Here is a 26,767-nt window from a genome sequence, read left to right as displayed (position 1 = left end):
CAATGGAGTAAGTTCAAGAATCACAGCACAACTAACAACTCAGCTGCTACTGAAAGTTTGAATGTAATTCAGCCAGTTCCTTAGAGAAGTCTTAGCTCTCCAAGGCTGGCTGGAGTAAAAGTATAACTCAGTAAGTACACTGCAAAGTACAGTGTAACAAATTAGAAAATACATAAAAAATACCCAAAGTTCTTATGTAAAAGTGGCTTTCTATGTTAAAAATGTTACTTTTTGTTTGAAATTTTGTATCTTTAATATGAGCCCTGATAATTTAAGAAACTTAAGTTTTAGCTATAACAACTTTGCAGTTAACAATTAAAAAAACCCAGGGGCATTGTGAAGCAATACCTGACAAGTTAAGAATGAAAGAAATCTTCTATAAAATTATTCTTTAACCAGAAAAACCCCTGTCAATTACAGAGAATTATAATAGAGGATTTAACATTAAAGTCTGTAATCCTTAGTTGCAAGTGAACAGAATTTCAAGGTATCCCCTACAGCAAGTTTGTAAGAACAAAGAACATCATATAAATATTTCCCATTCCTGCTGTTAAACAGCAGCTGCTTTTTAGATTTTAATTTTAAAGAAACAGAGTAACAATTCAGAACTCCTGAGAGCACTCATCCTTCTTTTCCACCATAGGAAAGAAACTTATCCACATAGAAAACCCCAACAGCTGGTTTTAAAGCACAGGCATGACTGGATTATGAAAATGATAGAAGAGATTCCACTATCTTGTCTCAGTAACACACATGAGGCAAAAGACTCTCTCCACCCCCACTCCAGGCTTCTCAGCACAAAAACTCCAAGGAAGGAGGGAAGGAGGGAAGGAGGGAAGGAGGGAAGGAGGGAAGGAGGGAAGGAGGGAAAGAAGGAAAGAAGGAAAGAAGGAAAGAAGGAAACCTTCAGGGTTTTCCTTCCCCATTGCCACATTAGTATTCTGCAACAAAACACATCTGGTAAATTGGTCTTGCACATTAGCCACTAAAGCCCAGATTACTTTTCAATTCAAATATGAATATTTGACAGCTACATACTATTTTTTCTGATAAATCAATCTAAGAAGTTCTCACACAGAAACTGCTCTTTTTTCATTACTTATGCAGCAGGTCAACAAGACAGTTTAAAAGCCAACTAAACAAGCCGTGAATACATGGACTTCAAGGGAGAAAATCCACAAATTCAATGAAGTCCAAATTGTAAACATGTTCTTGAAGTGTGAACAACAGATGTTAAAGAAGAAATCACTTCAAATATTTGCCTATCACATCAACCACACAAGTAATAATTACTTTTTTTTTTTATAATGCCTTATTCATGAATTGTTTCAAGGAATACAGAACATCTCATTCTCCATAACTTTCCAGGACAATCTTTTTTTTAAAGCATTCACCAGGATGTCAGCCTAATATACTGTCATTACTGTAACATGCCAAACCTTCCAGTTATCTTACTCATTTCCCTTCTGTATCTTACCCAATGTGGTGGGAAAGTGACTTCTGCAATGTTTCTACTTACAACTTCAAAACACATCAGGCATTGTATACAAGCAAAAATTTAAGCTGAATCTTCTGAAAGGCAAAAATCTGTCAAACCACTGAACACACACGTGGCTTTAGTTCAGACCAATTAATTACCCTGGTTCAGCTTCCACCACAGTGTAACACCTCAAGTTTTATAAATCAAAACAAGCTGAATTCCACAACAGAGCACAAGTTAACAAAGTTTTAAAAAAAAAAAAAAAAAAAATCAAAGGCCTGCCCTGAACTTCAGCACACTTATTTCTAAAACACAAACACAAAGCAGTGATGTGATGGCCTACAGATATGGCTGGTGTCGGAGGATAAGATCTCTGGCCAGGTTTAAGACTTGCAGTCTGTCTGAAAATGCATTAGATCACTCACACATACTTCAGGTCTGTTAAATTTATTCAGGGTTCTTCTTTAGATTCATTTAAGGAGGACAATGCTTAATTCTATACTACCTAAATAGAATGGCTTCCTAAAACATGAAAGGATAGCACAAACCTATTTTGTAGAGAAGGAAAAACTTAACATAGATGTTAACAGAATAACACTTACCAGTAACACTTATTACACAGCTAAGAAAATACGCTCCTGGATATCTGTAAAAGAAATCTGGGAAACCCACATAACTATTTACCATGACAAGCCTTGTTGTTTAACACACAGAACTGTACTGGGAATCAAGTACTAGAAAGGTCATCCACCAGGAATAATTATTTCCACATAATTAACAGGCATCTGAACTGTGACTGCTACATTACGTACAGACAGTACGGCTGAACTGTGACTTCTGTGCCCAGACAATCTAATCCACACTGAGATGGCCTACTTAATGCCTGCTGTGAAATTATCCCTGGCTTTGCCCTTGCCCTTTTTTTCCTCTTTTATTTTTTTGATTTTGTGGTATTGAAAGTGAGAATCTGCTAAGAACCTTCCTGAAAGACACATTTAAAGGCATCTAAGGAGTTGCTTCATAAAGCAAACCTGCTATTTAAAAGTCCTAAGTAACTTAATTTTAAAATGCACAGCTTTCTCAACAAAGGGGTCAGAAAAAAAAATGGACAAAAGATACATTTAAAAACAGACTGTAGGGATCTGAATTCAGAGTGGTAAGGACAGTGTAACTTTCTGAAATTCTCTTGACAAAACATAAAATATTCAGTATTTTATTGAAGTCTTTCCAGCTCTCTATGCTCCTGACAGATTCTCAGACAAGAGAAGGTTCAAGAGAAGAGTTCTTCATGATTAACTGATGCTCCATAGGAGAGCATTTCTTACACCCAAGGTGAGTGTTCTGTGCCACGCGGCACAGGTTTTTGTGATATGAGGCCTATCACTGCTCTCCACAAAACTGCCTACACCTCAAGACATCCCAGCCAACACCACAAGAGATGGATAAAAGTTGCCACTAGCTGGGCCCACTGTTTACCAGGGTACCTGCTATTTATATACTAAATGACATACATTCTTGCCATTACCAGGAAAAGGTAAGGATTTCCCACCACAAAGTATTTCTAACAGGTGTCTGAATCCTGACTGCTCTATGACCAGGGAAGAGGTACTCAACTAGTCAGGATTTTAGGATATAAACTACAATTGCTTTGTGAACTCAGGAGCCTGCATCCTAAAGAGAAGGTACAGTATGAGAAGTAAGGACACAATTAAGATTTTAAATATTTATTTGTATTCAAATTTTTTTTATCCAATATTATACAGCCTTACCCAATAATATACTGTTTACCCTTTACCATAGGTACAGAGTGAGCTCATAAAAAATGCGACTAGCAAAGCCTTTGCAAACATAGTTAGAATTTATTCTTGTTTCCACTGATAATTAAAACAGGTTTGCTACAATTTCCTTCAGCTGTTTCAGCTCTTGACTCAGCCGATGCTCATTAGGCCACCTCTTCTGCTTTATTCAATTCTTCTTTAGCTTCCACATCTGCCACCTCAGGGTTACTGCCAGCAGCATCCCTAGCTGACAGCTTTTTCATTTTGATGTTTGGCAGTTTCCTCAGATCACCATCCCATTCTCTTAAAGAAAAGAAAAAGTAATGAAAAACAATTACCAATAGAAATAGCAAGAAGGAATGGGAGAGTTAATTCACCTTTCCTCAGAAGATGCTAACTGAAGGGAGGCTGCTTTTCTAAATTATACCATCAGTCCCACTGCAGTATGAATAAGCACCAACGATTTCACCTGATCTTGTACACTACAGCAGCTATAATTTCTCTGTGAAGAATTAACTACTTTCAGATTTGACATTCTGAACAAAAAATATATGATTCACTTAATTCCCAGAGACTATTTGTATCCTCAGTTACTACTTTAGGCCACCTGCTTTTAGGTTTGACACACTAAACTCCCAATCTTGTAAGCAATGGAAAAAACAGTTTGGAAGAGTTTCTTCATCTGGATGCTCAATTTGCAGAGCTAATGTACATAAAGTCCTTCATTATGATTTATGGTAATTGTTAACATCTTATATGACTGACTTCAAGGGGACACAAAATGTTAGTAAACATTAATTCACATGAGGACTATATTATTTCAAAAGGCCATGAGAGAGGAAGGGTTCATATATCACAAGTCAAATCCAGCACTCAATAGAACGCTTGCTTGATTATATCAAGTGCACTTCATGGATAATTTTTTTCAAGGGCAAAGACAGTATTTGCCAATTATAAGACAGATGTGGTTTTGCTCTACCAAAGTAATATAACAACAGTTCCATCAGATGTCCCAGTACAAGTCGTCAATTGTGTATTTATAAACACAGCAGCCAGAGGCTTGTCTCTTCTTTGAGATTCCTGGCTTTATTCCAACATCCTGTAAGTATGACTTCTAGCTACATACCATCCCAAAGAGTTAGTGATATATCATTCCTGTCAACATAAGCATTCATAAATCTAAAGTATCTCATTTGATAGAGCTGTCAGCAAAAGTGGCCATTCAATCCATTACCAAGGCGTATTGGCTTGCTGCCCCAGATGAGCAAGCAGCAAGTTACACAGCTCCCAGATCTTTTAACCAGTTGCAAGTCATCAATTTGCTTAAGATTTTCAACTAGTATTACACACAAACACTGCTGCAGACTCTGCTAGACTCTGCTTGAAGCTTTCTAACCCTTCCAATGTTTTAATGATTAACTGTCACCTGCATTTAGCTTGTAACAGCTAAGAAATGCTGAAATAGCAACACCATAGCTAGTCTGCTTTTTCAAATGACAAATGCTTTGACATTTTTGCATAAATTCTTTTTTAAGAAAAAAGACATACAACCTGTCAAATTCAGAAACACTCTTTTTCATAAACAGATTAGTAATGATAATAAAAAGAACTTACCTGAAAAATTTAAGATGCTTTCTGTTCATAATGTCTGGAATTTCTAATTGGAATGAAATTACATTCTATTAGAAGTGTTACATTATTCAAGTGAGTCTCATTTCAAAGAAAGAAATGTGAGCTAAAGGGCTGAACATATTATTTCAGAGATTAAAAGACCAAGAAAATGAGAATTCATATCAGAAAGTTTCTAGAGCAATAGTCAAACAGGAAGACCTCTCATTGCTAAAGAAAAGAAGGTGAACTTATACCTATGAACTGTTCCAGAATTCAAATATACCAGTTACCGAAAAGCCAATCCTGACAAATAATAAAAAGAGGGTGCTTCATTTTCTCTAAACTGACACATCCAAGAAATAGCAAAATTTTAAGCACTTAAAAGTTTTCCTTTAAAAAAAGCCCAGTGAAGAAACTAGGAAAATAATTAATTTATTATTTGTTTTAAAAGCATAACTAACATCCTCAACCAAGATCAAGGTCTGGTTACACTTTTTAACAGATATTCACTCACCCACATAAGAAAAACACAATTCTGCTCTGCAGAACTTACTATAAACATGCACAACAGATAAAAGGTAAAATAAGAAAGCTTAGTTTTAAAGCTGACCTAAATAGACAAGCCTCACTCTAAATTAATGAGTACTAAGTGATCCCTAAGTATTTTGAAAAGTTTTTGGAAAAAAATTTCAAAGCACTTAAGTCACCACTGCAAGCAAGACAGATCTGCAGTAGAGTTAGGAAAGTAACTCTGATCATTGAAGTAAGAAAATGCAACAAACAGTTAAATATACTTCATAAAATTTACCATACAGTACAAGAATATATATGTTTGTGTGGTGGTTTGGTTTTTTTCTTTTTAAATATAAACACTGGGAAGAGTATAGTAAGATGTCAGGTGTTTAAATAGAACACATTCTTGAATTTTGGAATATAATACTATCTCCTTCCACCTGCAATGAGACAGCCTGAGAGCAAAGAATGGCTATTTGATAGCAACTAGTCTCACTCCAATGCAATTACAGTTTCCATTGTTAAATACCTGTTCTATAAACCACTCAGTCCGGGGAAACTAGCATTCCATGGTTGCTGAAATACCTGATAAATACTGCAGTAAATGCAACACAATATTTATATAGACTGTTGGCACCTGTCTCCTCTCATGAGCTGATGTTGGTCTCAGTTGAACAGAAACAAACATCAATAGTTTTCATGACTGAAAGTTTTCAGTCTTCCCCACTAAGAGAAATAAGTGACATATACTCACTACAAATCTTCATTATGTTTGGTAGCAAAAAGGAAGGCAAACATCTTGTACAGAGACCTATGGGACAGACCTTTTTTTTTTTTTTCCCTCTCCTCCTGGAGTAGCCAAAACGTTCCTACTGGATGTGTAGTTTATAAACTCATGCAGAGTTTTATCTATGATGCCTAAGCTGCTTTGCCGTAATTCAGTGTCATTCTTTTCTTGGTCAGTCCTAAGTATTGCAAGTGACCTGTGCTTAACCTCTTCATTAATTTGTAGAGATTTATGCCTTAGGAGCCCTGAAATTTTTGCACAGTATAAAATACCTTATTGCTGTCCATGAAGTGTACAGATTTCACAGCAACAGGTCGCTCAACAAAGACGACTGCTTGCTACCTCTGTAATGTTAAATCCACTTTACTATTTTAGCTCTTAAAAACATGACATTTCAAGAACTTCTTATACTGTCCTTGAGCAAACCCTGAACATACAGTTCTGCTTTTGCTCATCTACCCATTTTCCTGAGTCTTACAGTAATAAACCAAATGATGCTATCAATGCAGGATTATAGATGATTTTCCTACTACAGAATGTAGGATGGTACCTGTCACTGTCTTTGTGGCCAGTCTTTATTATTCAGAAATTATTTCTTCCCTTCACATTGGGTTACAAAGTTACTGACTGAAGAACTATAAAATATGCAACAGTTTTTGATACCAACTACACAGATTTCTGCAGCCTGCTTCTTGGTAAATACAGTGATACTGCTCACAGCCAATCAAGGCAAGGGAAAGAAACATATACCCAGTCCGTTTTTTTCTCTGCTGATTCCTGGGTTCTGATAAACACCAATGCCACAATAGCTCCATCCTTCCCAACTAAGTATTGAAACAAAGCCATGGTCCCTCTTGCTTTCTCTGTAATCACTTGAATTGCACTCCTGGCAGCACAGTGTCAAATGCTGAAATGTCCTAGCCTCCACATGAGAGAAAGAAGTTCTTCCCTTCTCTCAGATACTGTACAAGGAGCAATGCCAACTCAGTTTTCTTCTAGGACAGAGATTAATGATGTAAATTTAAATAGTGAGTGTAGCAGAAGTGCCACTATGCTAATTTGGGCCAACTGCCCCAGAAATGTGCTGAGATTTCTATCTGCTCCTTCTATCAAGGCACTGACCCAACATACAATTCAGTGTTATTCTCAGACAGACCAGGACTAAATGACGAAACCTTTCAAATGAAGTCCTTTCAATTGCTTTGTTTTGGCTGGAAAACAAAACACCTTGGAAAATATTTAATGGCTTTTATTAACTTACATAGGACATCTTCCAAACAGAATATTCTAATAGTTTTATCTAGCCCATCATCCAGGGCTCTCCCCTGTGTCACAAGAAAGCAGGCATTCTGAAGCAGGGAGATTCTGTGACAAACCAAGATTTGGAACTGAACTGATCTTTAGTCCTTTGGCAGTGGCAAAATTTTTAAGTTCTGCTTACATGTGTGTTTGCAATACATTACACAAGACAAACCCCAGCATTGCCAGATTAGGAACAGAACTAGAAACTCTAGTCCTGTTCTACTTTGTGTGTAGAAATAAAGTAATTATATCCTGCACAGTAACCAATTTTTTTAAAATTATGGTGGAAAGCTGCAGTAGCACTGTATTTTCAGATTAGTAACACTTGTCTTACTCAGAAGTATCTCCTTAGCATGCACCAGTGTCATGTTTTTTGCTGCTACTTGTGAACTTCTTAGTTTGCTTTAACAATGTTAAGTCATAGGAGAGTGTTTTCTGAACTAAAGATGGAAAAAATGGAAGATGAAGAAATGTAGCACAGGGGTTAGTGGAAATGAAACGAAGACAGTGTTTTGGGGAGCAGATACTATCTGGCATTTCTAAGATGAAGTATTCAGTAACTGTGATTATGTGTTATAATAACACACATGTGTTTTATTGTGTTACAATATTGTGTTACAATAAAACAGCAGTGAAAAATTAAAGTAAGCATTTTTTTCATGTTTCTGACCCTTTCAGATAATGTTTTATTTTGCTATCTTTCTTCTGAGGAAGAACAAACAGCATGTTAGCTCAAACTTTGTCATAAAGATGTTAGTGCTTAACACCATTTCATGACAAAGAAAAAGACAAAGTGACTGAGCTTAATCTGTAACAGAACTTGCATAAAATACTGTAAAGTCAGCACTTTTCCAACTGTTTGGACGGACAAGCACTGGACCAGATTACTTCAAAGTTCTGATGGGCATCAGAAGTAAAAAGCTGTCAGCTGTAGATCTAACCTGCCTCTGTGCACAGGCTTGGACTGGAGGGCTTCGACAGCATAACTAGAGAAAAAGGGGATAGAGGAGCCAATCCCAGTGTCAGAGTGCCCTTCTAGAGCTGTGTCCCACAGCACTACTTTTTAACCAAGTGCTCTGTGACAGTCTACCGAGATGTTTTATTTCCTTCCAGAAGCATGCTGTTAATAAAAACACCACCGTTCTTGATAGCAGTAACCATTTCTCTCTCCCAAAACAAAGATTTGCACAAGAGATTTACCTAAATCTCACAAGGACTGAAATGTCACTGCTCTGACAGTGCTCTGCACAGAATATAGGCTGCATATCGCTCTCCTCTTTCTCACATCCATTAGAACTGTCATACAGAGAAACACCCAAGTCAGGTCAAAGGATGATATTGCAGCCTGAAGTTAAAAAAGGAAAAGGATGTTAGAAACTCTAGATGCTCTTTAGATAAAGAGCCATTCAGTTACACAATAATGATCATTACAGAAAACAGCAGCTAACAAACAGTACAGTAGTTACACTAGCAGATACATGTAAATGATGTAACTGCCATCTGAATTAAATCAATTTCCTTATATCCTGAAGTTTCAAGAATTAACTAATAAAACTGGTGCGTTTAGCTTTAAAGGCTGTCCTTCCCCAAGATTAACATTATGTGAGAGAACATGCAAGGTAATTAGAAGCAAATTACCAAAAATGTATGATGTTCAGATGAAATAATTGTGATGCTTTTCATCTGAAAGCATGCTAACTCTGAGTTCCAAGGGCATATCCTGTAAATATCTAGGATTCCCTTTCAATAGCTTTGTTATAAACATGTAAGACAAGATTAAAAAAACCAAACACACACAAACAGAATCATAGAATCGTTTAGGTTGGAAAAGACGTTTAAGATCATCCAGTCCAACCATTAGCCTAACACTACCAAGTCCACCATTAAAGCAATTAAGGGTAGAGTAATAATTTCATGTTTCCTGGCTTGGTGGCTGGATTATTTTTTAATGAAAGTAAAACTAGAAGAATCATTAAGATTGGAAAGAATATCTAAGATCATCATTCCAACCATCAACCCAACACCACCATGCCCACGAAACCATGTACCAAAGTGCCACATCTGCCCGTTTTTTGAACATTTCCAGGGATGGTGACTCCACCACCTCTCTGGGCAGCCTGTTCCAATGCTTGACTACCCTTTCCGTGAAGAAATTTTTCCTAATATCCAATCTAAACCTCCCCTGGTGCAGCTTAAGCCTATTTCCTCTAGTCCTATCACTAGTTACTTGGGAGAAGAGACCAACAGTCACCTCACTACAACCTCCTTTCAGGTAGTTGTAGAGAGTGATAAGGTCTCCCCCCAGCCTCCTTTTCTCCAGGCTAAACAATCCCAGTTCCCTCAGCTGCTCCTCATAAGGCCTGTGCTCCAGACTCTTCACCAGCTTTGTTGTCCTTCTCTGGACACGCTCCAGCACAATGACAGATGACAATATCAGGAAGAAAACTGTAGTAAAAATTAATGTAATTTAAGGAATAAGGAAGTGACAAGTAGCTGCTAACAAAACTCAACAACCTCACAGATAGACTGAATGTTCCCTGTATAAGTACTATTTAAAAAAAAAAAAAAGACTAAAATTTACTATGCTTTTGGATATCTACCACTCTCGTAAACAGCCAGTAAAGAAAAATTAATTTTTCATTTACATATATCTGACATATATATATACACACACAGAGAGCATCAAATTTTAGGAGACTTTCCTAAATGTAAACAATTCATATCACACAGTCTTTTCATAAGAAATGCACATGCATACAAGAAATAACTAAGTTCAAGAATAGGGGGAAAAAAACCCAACAAATACTAAGTCAGTTATAAAAGCTCCCTTCACTACAGCTTCCAGGGATAATAATGAGCTAGAGCATAAAAGCACAGTTTCCAGCTGATTTCCATTTATCCCCAATCTCTAATTACAGTATTTAGCACAACTATTTTCTCTGAATGAATACTGTCCTAGACAGAGAGCAAAACCTGCAGCAGCTGTGATAACAAATAATGAATGATTTGAGACTGTATTTAATATGTGAAGTTGCACCATGCTCTCTGAATGCTTTACTCACTAATACTATAATAACCTCAAATTTTGCTTACAATATTTCCGGATTCTTCTTTATTTTTATGTTGTGCTTGTGCATTTGACATCTTTCTATATAATCCTATTGCTTTTTTTCTGTCAGCTTTCCACAAAGCAGTAAGGAAAAAAGGAAGAACGAAAGTCTAAAAGCAAAACCAAAAAGGAGATTTTCTACAACTGAGCTATTTGATGACATTCATAGTATCTATCTTCCTATGACTTCCCCCCCACACTTTTAAGAAATCAAAGATTACACATGAAAGTCACACACCTATTCCTGAATTCCTCCACCACTGCAGGATGTGAAAGTACTAAGTAACACTGGCAAAATTTTTAGAGCCATTCATTTTCTTTATGGGTAAAATATAAATGGGGGGAAAAGGGAACATGACACACAACCCAAACCTTGCTGTGCTTTGTATCCTAACCACAAACCAATGTAAATTTTCATGTCTTCCATGACGTACTTTCACTGTTAGAAGGACTGCCTTTGAATAATACTTTAGCATTAAAGCCAAGTTCATCACTCAGTTCCAACATGCTTACTTGTTGAAGAAAAATACTTAAATTTCACTACTATTTTGTACTTGACTCTCCTCAAAACAAGTCTGCTTTTTGCACTTTCATTATGCCTTTGTCTTTCTCCCTTATTTCACCAGATTAGTGCTGCTTCCCTTCAGCCTAGTTCCAGCTATCAAATGTTCAGTCTTTTATTTCTTTCTCACATGTAGCTTGCATCTGTGTGCTACCTCTGAAACCAAAAAATAATTTCAAAAATAGTTGAAGTGTTTCTTCTTAATGAAGACTATGCACCTTAAAGAGGAAATTTTCAGCTCTAATGCTTATGTTGTGGTTTTCACACACAGTGCTCCTCAGAAGATTTCATTAGATAATCTGCTGGCATAAATGGCTACCCCAAAGGAAGATAAATGGTAATAAAAAAGTCAATGAGAATATCTGGCATTATGATTTTATTCAAACTTGTGATAACAGCCAAGGTGAATGTTTAAAAACACAAAGTGCTTTCAACTAGGCTCTTATCTACAAAATTTTTAGTTTTAAATCTTCGGAGTTTTTGTGGGGTTTTGATTTTTAAGAGGTTAAGTGTTAGGGCCTTCACACACACAGAGCACTTTCCCTCCCTCCACCACCATCTCCAGTAAGTCAAAGAAAGGAGCATTACTCCTCTGACTGAAAAGAGTAAGAGGAAAAGTGTGGGTTTTCTACTTGTGGGTTATCATTTATGCCTGTAGAATAGATATGTCACAATAAAACAGGATTTCTTCCTGGGCGACCTAAATTTTAAAACTCCAGAAATATTACATCTGTACTACAATTTCTCCTGCAATCATTCTCCCACATGAAAGACATCTCAACCCTAGTGGAATAAATGGTCTCTTTCTGAAGATGTTTTAGGCCCACAAGTTCAGAGGCTTTGGTTCTTCTCTTCAAGTTCATGAAACCTAAAGGCCACTCTGTCACGATACGAAATTTGCTGAAGTTCCTCATGCCACTGGTCCACCTCAGCGGAAAGGAGCAAGTCAGGCCACAGGTGTATCCCTAACAGTAAGTTTATATATTATCAAAAGAATGTTAGCAGAAGCTGTGTATAAAGACTTCATTGGCACAAGTCCAGATAACGAAGCCCACCTAAAAGAAGTAATTTGTAGAGAAAGCGATGTTGGTTATTCTCCACATGAGCAAATACAGTCTTCATGCTAATGCATGTTAAAACATGCACACCCACTGAAGGGTTCTTAAGACAAAAAATACTTTGTGTATATATATATTTTTAAGATAAAAACTACTTTGTATATAATGAAGGTCCAAGCAAGCGGCTGAACAGAATTTGTATTTGAGACTTGTGCGTTAAATCTCACTTTAGTTTCGAAAATATGTTATATATGCCTGCACTAAAGAGGCAGTACTAGCAAAGATGCACAGAGGCAAAGTAGTAAAGCAGAAATATATAAGCCAGATCCCCACCACCTTTTTTTCCTTTTCGTCACTCTGCCCCTCCTCCCAAACTTCTCTGCAAGGCATAAATACCTAGCAGTTAGCTAATTCCTTTAAAGAGAAAAATAACAATACTGCCTAGAAATTTCTCTTACGTTCGAGCCTCATGACAGGAGGAGGAGATGTGACTACAGGATTATTTCTAATGCTTTTACATACCTATTCCATAGCCTTCATAGAGTTGTCTTTCACGTTCTATGGTCTGCTTGATGACAGTTTCCCGTGAACCATGCTGCCTTCCTTGTCTACCTTTAATACTGTTTTGTAATTCAATCTGCTCCAATTCAGCATTGAATCGACACATATAACTGAAAGAAAACGCATTTATGCTAGATGCAATCATGCAAAACTTTTGCAAAATGGAATTACTTTCATAATCTAAGACATTATTTTACTAATTGTATTTATTTTCTAAATTAGTCAGAGATAGATTTGAAGTATTACTTTAATCTTCAAAGTGGAACCTCCATTTGGAACATCATTTGAATCATCTGCAGCTTATAGAAGGACTATTTTTTTAATTTGCTTTTTTTTTTTAAACTATGTTTGCATAAAACAAACAAACAAAACAAAACACCCAAACACTTTATTATAGTTCACCTGCTCTGGAAGACCGGTGTTAAATTTAAGTATTCCTAATTTAATTGATGAATTTCACCACCTCAGTAATAATTTTTAAAGTAAATTTCTTTGGCATGTGTTCTACATCATCTTGCAAACACCTAACCCAAAGCCAAAAAGTAAGTTTTTATTGCTTTCACAGTATCACTAGTGTTGAGTAGCAGTTTATAGGTTTCATGAACAGTGTAGGAAATACGTCAGAGCTTCTGAAAGGAAACCAATATAGTACACCTGTGTAACACTACCTATATATTATGTTATTTAGCTAGCAGGTGAAAAATGGTGACAAGCTACAGTTACATACATCCAGGAGCACACAAATAACTGAGTTCCTTCTTAGCAGATTCAATTTTGATATCTCCTGCCCTAAAAATTGACCCACCTGAGTACTGTTTAATCTCAGCAAAGAAAATTAAAGAATGAAGGGGTAAGTAGAATGAAATCTGTGCATTTAAAGTGTCACTAAATAACCTAACAAATTCATGCAATTACTACTATCCAAATTATTCAGTCCTCCACACACTACAAAAGCAGAGATATACTTAAATAAAAAAACCCAACAAACAACAACACGTGACTTACTTCAGTAATTTTAGTGTGAATATATAAATCTTTCAATACATAATTAACCTCAGTTGCAACAAAATCAACTATTCGATATTATTAATAGTAATACATAAAGTCCTTCCCTGAGTCGTCTTCACTTTACAGATCTTATTTAAGAACATCATTTTAAAAGACAAATCAAGCTTTTTAATCCTGTTTTTAACACCAGTCTTACTTTTCAATGAGCTCGCCAGCTTCCTTCTTTGTGTACTCAATTTTACTGGGGTCAAGGTGACTTTGAAACCATTGCAGTTTTTCTCCTACAAGAATAAACTTAACATTAATGATTACATCATCACTGTAGCATCAACACAGATCAAAATTCTTCAAAGTTTTTGAAATAACCCCCCATTTTTCAAGATTTTGAATGGCATCATAGACTCACTGATATCGTGTGTACCAGGTATGAAGGTAACTAATAGAAACATTCTCACATCATTTCAGATGTATTTTATGTCCTCCTTACGGAAAACAATGCTACACTTTGCTTTACTGGAAATTAGTGTTTAAAATATCACTGGATCAATTGCTTAAGATGGAAACTTAGGAAGGCCCCAAGTGGGGTGGGTGAGGTGGGTGGGGGGAACCACAAAACAATGGCTGAGCCAGAGTTCTGATCATCACAATTTTTAAACATTAAATTGAAAAGGTGCAGTGTCAATCACATGTAAGAGAAAAATATTCTAGGTTGTGTCTCAAAGTTTTGGATTTACTTGCTAGCACAATGTGTCTGTTGACCTACATATATCACCCTCTTTCACAAGCTATCAAAAAAAGCATGGAAATAAGTACAATAAATGCATGTACAGATGTACAAAACAGATGTTTGGTCTATATTGCCCTGTTGTCATGTACAGCGACTAAAGATTAGGCTATACTCAGCCCCAAGTTCAACCCTGTATATACTACTTGAGTAAACATGTCAGGTATTTTAGCATTTCAACAAAGTCTATTTTAAGATTACAGAGTCAGATTATAGAGAAAGAAACTCTAATTGGAGTATCTATAAAGTTGGTAAAACTTAAAATCTACACTAAGACATTGAGTACTGTATTAAGTAATAGAAGTTTCTGCTCACCAATGATACTCAAACGCAAAGCTTTGTCAGTCTTCAACCTAGCAGAATAAAAACAGATATGTGAGCCAGAAATGACCATTGTACAAATAATTATCTTTTCCTTCTCCAAAAAATCATTTTTTTGGAGTGACAATGAAAGTCAAGGTAAAATTTCAAATAGAAATATTTGCCAAATTCAGAACAATGTAAAACTGATTCTGCTTCATCTAAAAATTCTACTTTCTGGTAAAACTACTATCTGAAATTTGTCTGGTTTACCTATTAGGTTAAACAGTTTCTTGGAAGAAATTAAATGGAAAAAACAGGATGAAAATAGGACATAACACTTTTCTTAGGGCACAGCAAAAGGAATTTCATGGAAGACCTGCACTGTAGTAATTTCATTAAGTATTTCTATATTCTGCTGGTATGTTTAATGAGTTTGGAGATCAAAACCAGAAGATTTCACCGCAATGCATCCTTGCAAATCAGGAACACAATGTGAAAAATACCATTCGAGTATCTAATAAACTTGTAATAATTAAAGTTTGTGCTTAGGGAACAGTAAAAGTCAGTATGTTAAGAAACCAAAATTAACAAGTTTTTATAAAGATGATGAAAAAAATCCATCTCAAAGTATTTTTCACTCCACCTCAATCTCTGGTAGGATGCTTGAAGCCTTCTGTACTCTATGGGATGTGTGTCCACAATTCAGTTTGGGATTAATTCCCATCCCATTGAGCAGTTCTCGGAGAACACAAATTCCCCAACAGGTAATACAATGCCTCATGTGTTTTTGTCCTGAAGCTCTCAGATTCAGTCTGCTGCAATGAATGTTGCTAAATGTCACTTTATTTCCAGAAAGGAAAATAATATATTGTTGGGGTAAGTATGAAATTTGTCACCGGAAAAATATATCTTTGCCATGCATGTTCAGTGTACATACCCAAGGACCTCTGATAAAATTGACTTTTTTGTCTATTATTTAATAAGAAAATTGATAAAGGATAAAGAAAATCATAAAGGATATAATTGACAAAGAACAAATAATGCCAAAATTCAACACAGTTCAAAGCTAATGTGCTCCTTCATTGAATTCCTTGTACTCTATAGAATTTAATGAGCATTTTAGAGTTAACTGAAGTAACTCAGAACACAGAAGTCTGTCACCCATCACAAAAATTCGGATCAAAAGAGAAAGACTTACTTTCCAAGACAAACATACTTGTGTCACTTGGCCACAAACCTACATTATTAAAGATTAGCTTTTTCAAGAAGTATTTCATCCTCTGAAGACTGTCTAAAAGCCACATAAAAGCAAACGCACAGCATGTGTGAGCGGCTAAGAATTCCACTAACGCATTCAAGAAGCCTTTTTACTTCTGTAGATACCCCAGCATCTGGGGTAAGTATTTTTAATGCAAAAGTCTATAGAGGTCAAGCGTGGGGTTTGAGTTTCATCATACCTGCCAAAAAAACCCAAGTTGGTTGATTAATTAAAAGATTTTAGCGTTTAAACAAAAATTACTCTCATTCCTGTGGGTTAAAGGACAGACCTGGATGAGACTATGTCAAATAGAAAGGAAAAATGAGTTAGATTAGAAGTCAGCTTTAAAACTCGGATGTAGATGTCTTCAGTAAAAATTGTGGTAGGTAGCATACAGAGGGCTTACAGCAGGGAGCTTTGAAGGGTAACAGCTACCAAGAAAAGGACACGTATTCCACGCAGTGGAACTCCACACCAGCAGTCCCTGCTGTGAACCTTGTGTGGCAACAAAGCCAGCTGAGCACATCTGCAAAGCATCGCCATGGAGAAAACTATGATGCCATCTAGAAAAGCTGCCTGATTAGAATCATAAACTGTGTCATGTATCCCTCCTTTAAAACACTACAAACTACCATTTGCACGTGCAAGGGTTACTGGATCATTTATTTATCTAGGCAACGAAGTACCTGACCAGGATTTTCTTCTGGAAGAAAAACCTTCAGTATCTAGGTATACACAACTTATTTCAGTATGACAAATAATGAATGATAGGATCAGATGTTGCCTTACTGTAGTTTTCATAAAAACCTTACCTCAATGACTGGTAGAAGACAATAGTATTAGCAGGGAGGTTAATCAAATAAGGTAAGTCAAAGAAAGTTCCTCTCATGTCCTTCCACACAATGAGTAACATCTTTTGCTTAATGGAAAGAGAGGATAAGGACAGGGATATAAAATTGTGGCAGGCTGTTGCTTCTTAATGATTTTCTCCTCCACCTGCCTACCCAAAATCATCTGCTTAGGCACTGATTATTGATAAGGATGATTAGTGGTTTTCTTGATGTTTACTAGGTACTTAAAAGGTTAAAGCTTTCAAGCTCCATCAGCACCTCTTTATCTCAGATATTGCATTCAACTGTTCTACTCTAAATACTAACAACGAATACGTATTTGCCAGATCAGTTTACCAATTCAGTATTTTTCCCTATAATATCCACACGTACAAATGCCACCTATGGCTCTGAGAACTAAGACAGGCTTTTTCATTAAGAAAAAAAAAAATCATGGTTGACAGGACATATTTCCTTGTTTCAGGTCACTAAATACCTTCCATATTTCTCCCTATACATGTCCATTTTTGTTAGCTTACACACCAATTAGTGGCTTGGCTAAGCATTTTAGGATACTTCCATATGAAAACCCCTCTCTAAGAATTAAAAATTCTAATTTTTTTGCAGTTCATTTTTTTATTTCTGTATGCGAAACAAGTAATTTCAAGAGCTAACATTTTTTCCATTCTACATAAAGAATCTGCAAGAGTATATCTCCAAGCATCACTGCTGCAAACAGCGCAACTAGAAGCATCGTGATCCAAGGGAGATTAAGACGTCAGACAACAGAAAAGCTAAGAAGAAACAAAGAGCTGCACAAGGAGATATTTTAAGGCTACTGCTTACTCCTAAGGGGTTGCTTCATGCCAGATCAAGAAATACTGCAAAAACTCCTTAGCTTTCATATCTCAAGAGCATGACAGTACTAAACTAGTATATTTGTAATAAAAATGCAGACTCCTAAAAAATTTACAATATATGCACAATAGAAAGGGTATATTTTGACTCGGGAGGGAAAAAGACAGGAAAAAAAAAAAATCCAGTGCTAGATCAACTTTAGCTACCAAAACCAGATAGAGATTTCAGCAGTTGCAAACAAAACTTGGTTGGTGTTGGTACATCACTACTAAGAGAAGTTCCAAGAATATCCCATTGTGGTCTAGTTTCCTAAAGTGTAGAAAAAGTGTTCTGCTGGTGCCAGTGAACCAGCTATTGCTGTCTCATAAGAACATCTTTGTAATTATTTACCAGAGCAAACAAGTTGCGTATAGGAATAAGGATTCACATGTAGATTAAGGGAAAATAAACTGGTAGTAATACATCGGAATCTGTTGCTGCTCATTAGACTTTGAGGAGAACTGAGAAGAGGGATGCAGGCAAGAAAAAGGTGCAATTCAAGTGAATGAGATGACTTAAGATTGTAGTCCATTTTCTAAGACCAACTGGATTGTCTCCTCTTATTATGGTCAAGATTGGTCTTTTGTAGTGCAGCCATAGTTTCTGGACAATAAGCTCATTATTACTGCCATATTCCATTGAGAATGCTTGCATTTAAGAGTATCTGGACAATGAAGGCTGTAAAAGACTTCTGCAACTTAGACCAGAATTTCTCCCTCCTTCTTCCCAGTGCTGCATTAAATACTGAAATTCCTTGTGGGTAATGTCTTCCCTTTTTTATTATCTTGTTTGGGCAAAAGAAACTTGAATATGCATCTTGTAACTAAATGCAATTTCCTTTCTTATTTAACATAAACAGGAATGTTCACAGTAGTTATTTCTCTTCCTCCATCATATAAAAAAGTTAAGTAGAAGCCTAAACTGACTCTAGTCCCGAATCCTGTCTCCAGGCAAGTACCAAAGGAAAAAAAAAAACAAAACCAAAAGAAACAAACCACAAAAAACAAAGCAAACATCTACAGATGCTTCTACAAATGACATTCTTACCTTCCAGTAACATGCCATTCAAGTGCTTCCCACACCCAAGGTTATATCTTTACATTTAATAGTAATCAACAGATAAAGTGTACATATGTTCAAAAAGCACTATTGCACAAATTTAGCCAACCACAATTAAAGCATCTTCTGGCAAGTAAATCCACAGCTTAATTAAAATAATACAGATGAACTGTATGAACTTCCTAGATTCACTGACTGTCTCTGATCCAGTTTTTCCATGCTCCAGAAGCGCATTAGCATGTACAGAGAAATTATCCCCTTTACTCAGGGCTGGTGAGATCATATTGAGAATACTGCCTCCAGTTTTGGGCCGTCCCCACATTTAAGACGACTTACTTCTATACGATAAGAAGCATGGTCAAAAAAGTACCAGATTTGTAGATGGAATGAAGAAAGAAAGTGCTATAGAGATTATGAGGCAGCTTCACCTGTTTGCCACCAAAAGACATATTAACCTTCCAACCAGAGAACAGGCTGTCATTGAATAGAAGTAATCTGGAAAATTGTTTCTGCAAATATTTCAACTTCAGTAAGTCATTTTCCAATGAAAAAGCCTTCGGTAAACTTATTGCATTTAAGTCACAAATTTGGAAGCAACCATGCCAGAGCATTTATTTAGTATTATCAGCTGCCACTAAAAGAAGACATTTCATTTAATAGACCTGCAAAAGCAATGAGGAAGAACAAAACTGGTGTGGGCTACTTCTTTTTCCTGAGTGTAGGAGTGGAAAGCTTTCCTCTGTCCACAGCATCAGAAATTTATCTTGCCTTTTTCAGAGCTCTGCAAAATGAACCCAAGTCCCACTATTATATTAAAGAAACTGAAAGCTACGGAATAACACTAAAAGACTAGTTGGTGGCTAAACTGACTGTTTTTAAACACATGTATAACTCACGACATTTAAAAAAAAAAAAGTTAAGATTTAACAAGCTGATCATTAAGATAGAAGAGATCCAAAAGAGACTGGAACCCTTAGCAAGGCTTTTAAAGACACTACGGAAGAAAAGAAATCAACATTACTCATGTCTTTCAAGCTAAATTGCTCTTCAAGCCAAGACAGTACAGAAAATAGAACACAGACAACTGGAGGATGTTTTTAATGTAAATTATTTTTAGAACACCACAACAGAAGAGATCTACAAAGTGCAGATCTGTCAACAATGCTAGTTAATTGTTTAGGACCCAGAACTGCAAGATGTAGAAATCTTATTTACAGATAGATCATTCTGCTACCACAATACGCTTTGGATGGTCCAGACTGACACACTACTTTTGGTGGAACAGTTTCCCTATGCAAAATGAAGGGTTACGTCTTTTACCATCAGCCTAGAGGCCTCACACTTGAAATAGTAAAGGAACTTGGAAAAGAAAAGGCAGAAATCAAGAAACAAAACCTAAAGAAATGGATAGCAATCTACATCCTCTGATCTTAAATTGAGTTTCTCTCTATGGAGTACCTCTGCTCTGTGAGGCCTAAAAAGGATAACTATCAACATCCTAAAGAGAGCCTATGGGAAAGGAGAGCTATCTACATCCTCTAACCTTAAGCTGAGTTTCTCACTATTAAGCAGTTTTGCTCTGTGAAGGCATTAGGTTTCACTGAACCTCACAAGAATTCAGAATAAACCATCTGCTCTTTTATCAGCTTGCTTGAAGCTCACCTTTTATTAGCTTGCTTGGCTGCCAATATTTAATAATTTTTCATAAAATGGCGCTTCTTCCTTAGGTAACCAGTCATACATACCAAAATGTGGTCTGCTTGTTTCACTTGGAAGGATTCTGCTGCCATGACTAGCTCCTTTTGCTACGTTTCAGAGGAAAGGAACAGGAAGGCTAACCATACTGCTATAAAGACCACTGTCTCTTAAAGAGGTAAAAACCTCATTTATAAATACGTTTGTTTCTTTTATGTAAAATTTCTTTTTAAAAAGCAAATAACTTTATAAAGAAAGGCTGAAGTAACATGGTAGACTTACATGTGTTAGCAAAAGCATTTGAACTAAACTTAAATCCTCCAAAAAAAGCTTTCATAGAAGATTAAGCTGTCATTGTGCACAGGGGAAACTACTGGAGCCGAAATGAAGGGCAAGAAGCATTTAGCTGTCTTCAACAGCCAGTGGTAACAGGTGCTAGGAGACAGAAGGAAGACACTGTAGCAATTGTTCTATACATACTGCTAGGTAAGATAAGATGTTACTTGCAAGGCATTAGGAAGCAAACTGCCTAAACATACACCCTCAGTTCATCCTTGCATAACCTGGTTCTCCAGCACTTGAGTAGTTAACTGCTGTTCAATCCAACAAATCCATTTTTTTAGTATTGCAATTCCTGGTGGAATTTAAAAATAAATAATAAAAAATTAACATGGTTGTACTGAGATGTGCATTCCACGATGTATTAACTGGAGCATCTTCTGTAAAACTACAACTGTGGGGACTAGTGCAGATAAAAGGCTGGTATTGTCATGTGCTGAGCTATGAGACTTACTCTACTCTGGCAAGCACAGACAGAAATCTACACAGTAAAGATGAGGCACTAGAACCAACTCTCAGACAAGCAGTTCTCGAAATTAATACATCTGGTGACAACTGCTGAAAGAAAGGAAAGTTCCAATAAATTAAAGAATTTAATTTTTTGTGTGTCATTTGGGGACCTAGAACTTTTTTTTTAACCTAACTTAAGGGTTAAGATCATCTAAATCATCATACGAGAAAGGACAAGGTGTGTTACAATTGCTTACTATATCTGTCTAGAGAATCAGTTAGAAAGTCAGTAGTATTTCCAGTTTACTGGACCCTGTGTTGTAGAAGTCACTTTCTAGCTCAAATGGAATCCAATACACAGCATTATTAGCAAGGCTTGCTAAAGCCTTAGGCTGCAAGCTGTGAACTTGCACCTAGATACGCTGACCATATACTGAACTTTTACTTAACTGCATGAAGGAAGGTCCCCAAAACCAGTGCAAACCAGAAAGATAAGGTAGCCACAACTGTCAGCAGAAGCTGCATCCATTAAGATAAGAAATGTCCCACCTGGAGACAGAGAAAGGATCCAATGAGGAACAGGAAGACCCCAGACCCAAATATTGCTATTGGACCGAACTGTCACGTGAGGGGAGGGGAACTTAAACTGTAAGGGTATAATTGCCCAGGGATTTCTTTGTTCGGGATCCCTCTCTGGAGGCACCCAGCTCGAGCTGTCATTTATCACGGTACCACTGAATAAATTTCATTTGGCATACATCGTATCGGAAAGTCTGCTTCAGGGAAACCTAGGGTCGAGCCTGAGGAGAGAGAACGCACCCGAGAGTGAGTGTGTGCAGGGAGTCGAAAAGGGGCACCCATCGGCTCAATGGAGCTGCCCACTGCAAAGTGACTCTGGTCCTAGCAGTTAAAGTCTCAGACGGTGTATGTGTGACTCCCTGAATGGTGTGTGGATGTTCAGTAGCAGCTACTCCTTTAACACCTGTATGCTCAAAACTACTAATTGGCCTTTGGATCCTAAGACAATTTTGATTCCATATTTTGCTCTGTAGACTTCACATGGCAATGTTAGCAGTGGACTAAGAGTCCACTGCCTCAAAGGCGGCTCTGGTAGCCCGAGACACCCTGGACACTGCTCTGAATATGCTTAAACAGTAAACTTTTGAGTGGTTCACCAGAAAAGGCACCTGTGTTAGAAATATGCAACATTACTTGCATACTATGACTTGCCAAATCTAGCTGCCTCAGTAAAAAAGCCTTGTCAGTACAAAGCCAGCCTCTTCTCATTCCTTTTCATGGAAAGGATGACCTAATTGCTGCAATATTAATGCATTAAGCAAAGAAATGAAGGATGCATTTGGTACTCTCCTACCTGCAACAAAATAGATTGCCCTGTGCAATCTCTAACATATACCTTAAAACCTCCTCCATGAAGAAAAGTAATTCAAGAGCAATTTAAATCAGAGAATACTATTCCAGTGGGAATTCTTTGCTTTAACTTCTTGCTGTTGCAAGAAGAACCAAAAGTAGCACTCTAACAAGAAATGTCAGCACAGGTTTCCGTATCAGTACAATTCTACCCACAGAAACAATCATTAAAAGACTTGATTGAGTATTCCATGTCATAATGACTAGTCAATAGATCACTCCTTCACTCAGTAAGTTTTCTTGTGCACGTTTTTCTTTATGTCAAAGTCACAGATGTAAGCACTAAGACTCAAGCATGTTTCAGTCATCTTTTGTGATTAAGCGCTCTGAGTGGCAGTTATGGGGCAAGATAAGAGAGTTAAGGGATGAAGAAGTCAATTTAGCACTAGGAAAATAATCTACAATAAAAACTTGCTTACAATCAGAGAGCACAGACAACACATGAAGCAGCAGGGAAAACTTCCTGCACATCAGGAAACTGCCTGATCCTCAACACATGCTACTTGTAAATTCTTGCAACAGCTCTGCTTGAGGCCACACGACACAGCTATGCTAGTAAAAGGCCCCTTTCTAGTTAGAGCAACCTTACAACTTTGCTGTGGATAAGGTTGTACATTCATCCCCAACCATAAAATTGCATAGTCTCTGAGGAACATTCCAACTGTACCAGGAGTTCCCAATTTAACACCTTCAGACATATGAATATATGGGCTCAGCCCACATGGCCCATCCACATACTACTATACTCTCACAGAAAATGCTTTAAGTTCGCTTTAATAACTTTCTAAACAAACAATCATAATGTATCAACTAGCAAGCTGAGACAGAATGGAAACTAAAGGCCAGTCTTCTCCAACTATCTTTTCCCTCTGTGGAAGTAAAACTTAAAAGCAGAATACCAAACTTGCCATGGAACAACAGGAAATCACCAAAGAGGAGTTAACTATTCAGTTTTATTCATAAGTCTCTCTTCTGCAGGAAGGTTTCTGCGTTTTCTTTTCTATGAACTCAAAACTTCAGCACAAGAAGCTAGACCCTAAGCAGGATTCTTATTAAATCTTGGCGTAAGGTCAAACTAGGTGACTACGCTTCATATGAAATCACCAGCATCATGCCACTTAGATTATAAAAAGCAAAATGCCACGATAAGAAGAAACCTAGCTTGTAAGGACAATACCAAAAGTCCAGTAGCAGAACTATACACTTTGTATAAGCTGATTTCATGAATGTAAGCCTGTCAGTTCACATGGCCCAGCAGTACTAAGTTATACAGGTCTTTCTTTTATCTTAAGGTTATATCAGTGTAACAGTCCCCTTCCACCACCACCCTTCTCCCCCCAACCAAAAAATATCTACTATGATGCTATCCTTTGGTCGGTACACAGATTTTGCATAGTCAACTTACTTTTCTTTCTTTTCTTGTTTGTGTGCTTCCTTTGCAAGCTGTGCAGCTTTTCGGCTGTAAGGATGGATAACTTTTTTCTCTTGCTTCCCTCCTTGGGTTTTCCGTAACTTTGGCTGAAAAGAAATCAAAGATGCGACATACTATTAAAGTAAAACATTAAAGGGAAGATAGGAGCACACACCCTGGTAAAGGCTTAAAAGGTCATGCATCAGCATCTCAGAAAGCCCTTATCTTATAGTAGCAGCTTCCAGTTATCAGTTCCACCAGTTAGATCTTACCCTCCTCAGTAACAACCAAAATTACTTGAACATGGCACATGCTGTAACAAAACTACTAGAGCACAGAAAATTATTTAAGAAATCTTACACGGTGACTATGCTCAAAATACCTATTTTGAAGAACCCTGCAGCTAGGAAACTAAGGTTACCTCTCTGCACCTTTGCAGTAAATGTCCCCATTCAAGCTTCCATCTGATTGTTGCACCTGGGTTTCTGACAAAGGCCACGTGTAATTTGTACAACATAAGAAAAACGATTTTCTTGTCCCTGCAGACCACGAGAATGCCTCACACAAGGGAGCAGCCAGAGGCTTTCCTTCTCTAGCCCTTCATGCAGCAGAGAGAGGGAATACTACTCACAAATTTAAAAATTACTGTAACACTAGATGAAGTTATGTTACTTTTTGGTGAAAAAGTGTTTGCACAAAACTGAAAGGCTTTAATCAAACAACATGCAATTTAAATTATTTAAAGTCTTTAACTGTCTGCAAAAGAAACACCTGAAAGCAAGGAGGCTAAGTGTGCAAATGGGATGCAGGAAACAGAAATCAATAAATGGAGACTTTAGTACATCATATCATCTGTGTGTTAGCATCAGTGTTTAGGACTGCGGAAAAAAAGGAAATATAAATTATCCTGGACACCTGAAGAGATGTTAAGAGGCACCCCGCACTAGTTTCAGACGTGAACCCCGCTCCTCACGTCCCCCTCCCGCCAAGCCGGAGGTGCTGGCCGGCGAGGAGAGGCACAAGCCCGCCCCGCGGCCCTCGCCCGCCGGCTGCCCAGCCGAGAAGGCCTAAAGCGACGCAAGCCTCTCCGGGAGGCAGCACGGCGGGCAGGGGCACCCGGGGCCCCCCGCTTCCCCCGAGGCCGCCGAGCGGCGGGGAGGGCGCAGCTTTCAAACGCAAGGTGGGCTGACCGCCGTTAACGGCCCACACGGCCGCGCTTCAGGGGCCCCGCCGCAGGCTCCCAAGGCGCCAGTGGGGCCGCTCCCGGCGGGAAGGAAAGGGCCGGGAGCGCCGCGTGAGGAGCCCCCCGTCACCCCCAGCAGAAGAAGCGGAGGCTGCGGCAGCCCCAGCCACCCCAATCCCATCCCCATCCCCATCCCGCACCATGGCGAGCGCCCCTCCTTCCGCCGCCGCCGTGCACCAGCCAAAGGGATCCGGGCGGGCGGCGCGGGCAGCGCGGCGGCCGTTCCGCGGCGGGGCGGTGCCGGTTGCTGCCAGCTTCCCTCACTGCAGCAGCTTCACTTGTTCTGAGCGAGGCTTTTTTTTTGCCCCTGGAACAAAAAAAAAAAAAACAGAGCAAGAGCACAAAGGTGCGGGTCGGCCCGGGCTGCAGAGCTGCTCCAGTGCCGTCTTAAAGCAGGCTTGTGTTAAGAAGGAGGAGACCTTATCGCTCTCTACAACTACCTGAAAGGAGGTTGTAGTGAGGGGGGTGTTGGTCTCTTCTCCCATGTAGTTAGGGATAGGACGAGAGGAAATGGGCTCAAGCTGCGCCAGGGGAGGTTTAGGTTGGAAATTAGGAGAAATTTCTTCACGGAAAGGGTGGTCAAGCATTGGAAGAGGCTGCCCAGAGAGGTGGTGGAGTCACCATCCCTGCAGGTGTTCAAAAAACGGGTAGATGTGGCACTTTGGGACATGGTTTAGTCTAGTCTACCCTTGATTGGTTTAGTGTGGACTTGGTAGTGTAGGTTAATGGTTGGACTGGATGATCTTAAAGGTCTTTTCCAACCTAAACGATTCTAGGATTCTATAAGAAGCCACCACCCAGACCGTGGGCATATGGAAAATCATTTGTGACCGTTCAGCTCCAAGCATCGCAAGACTCAATAGAGATGCAGTCTTTAGGCCTTGTTACATCTTGCTTTTCAGGTTCTGATAACTTTTTTCTGTCAAGTGTTTTAATTCATTTCTGCAATATTAAACGAGAAGCACTGGAGATAAGTCCTCCTTTGGTTTGGACTGTGTGCCTCCTCATCAGGCTTCAGAAAGGACTTTGTGCCCCGAAACGTCCCTGTTCTTGCCAACTTCATCACACAGGCTGACAGATTCTATCCCTCTCTGCAAACCTTACCTCTCTGGGATTCTGTAGAAGTACAAGATGAAAATTTTATTGAAGGTGCGACTGTGCAGCCAGGGGCGGGCGCCCTCCCCAGCCGCCCCCGGTGAGGAGGTCGTGACACCCGTCAGCAGGCTGCACTTGTTCCAGCCCCGCTTCTGTAGGTGCCCTCCTTAGACCTGCAAAAGGACAGTAGTTATTTTCCAAACTGA

General features: G+C 38.2%; 1 protein-coding gene across 1 annotated transcript; it reads right to left on the bottom strand.

Annotated features, from left to right (window-relative positions):
• Positions 1-3,188: 3,188 nt before the first annotated feature.
• TMA16 (translation machinery associated 16 homolog) lies at positions 3,189-25,623 on the bottom strand. The gene is given in 8 exon segments (XM_075709426.1): positions 3,189-3,428; positions 3,430-3,561; positions 4,873-4,915; positions 12,723-12,871; positions 13,966-14,050; positions 14,869-14,906; positions 24,218-24,330; positions 25,607-25,623. Coding segments are annotated over 8 exon segments (630 nt in total). The 5' UTR covers positions 25,610-25,623; the 3' UTR covers positions 3,189-3,361.
• Positions 25,624-26,767: the final 1,144 nt, after the last annotated feature.

The sequence above is a fragment of the Pelecanus crispus genome, chromosome 4, assembly GCF_030463565.1.
Source record: "Pelecanus crispus isolate bPelCri1 chromosome 4, bPelCri1.pri, whole genome shotgun sequence".
In the NCBI taxonomy this organism is placed as follows: Eukaryota; Metazoa; Chordata; class Aves; order Pelecaniformes; family Pelecanidae; genus Pelecanus; species Pelecanus crispus.
The sequence above is the reverse complement of the archived record's forward strand: the minus strand, read 5'-3'. Positions and strand labels throughout refer to the sequence as shown.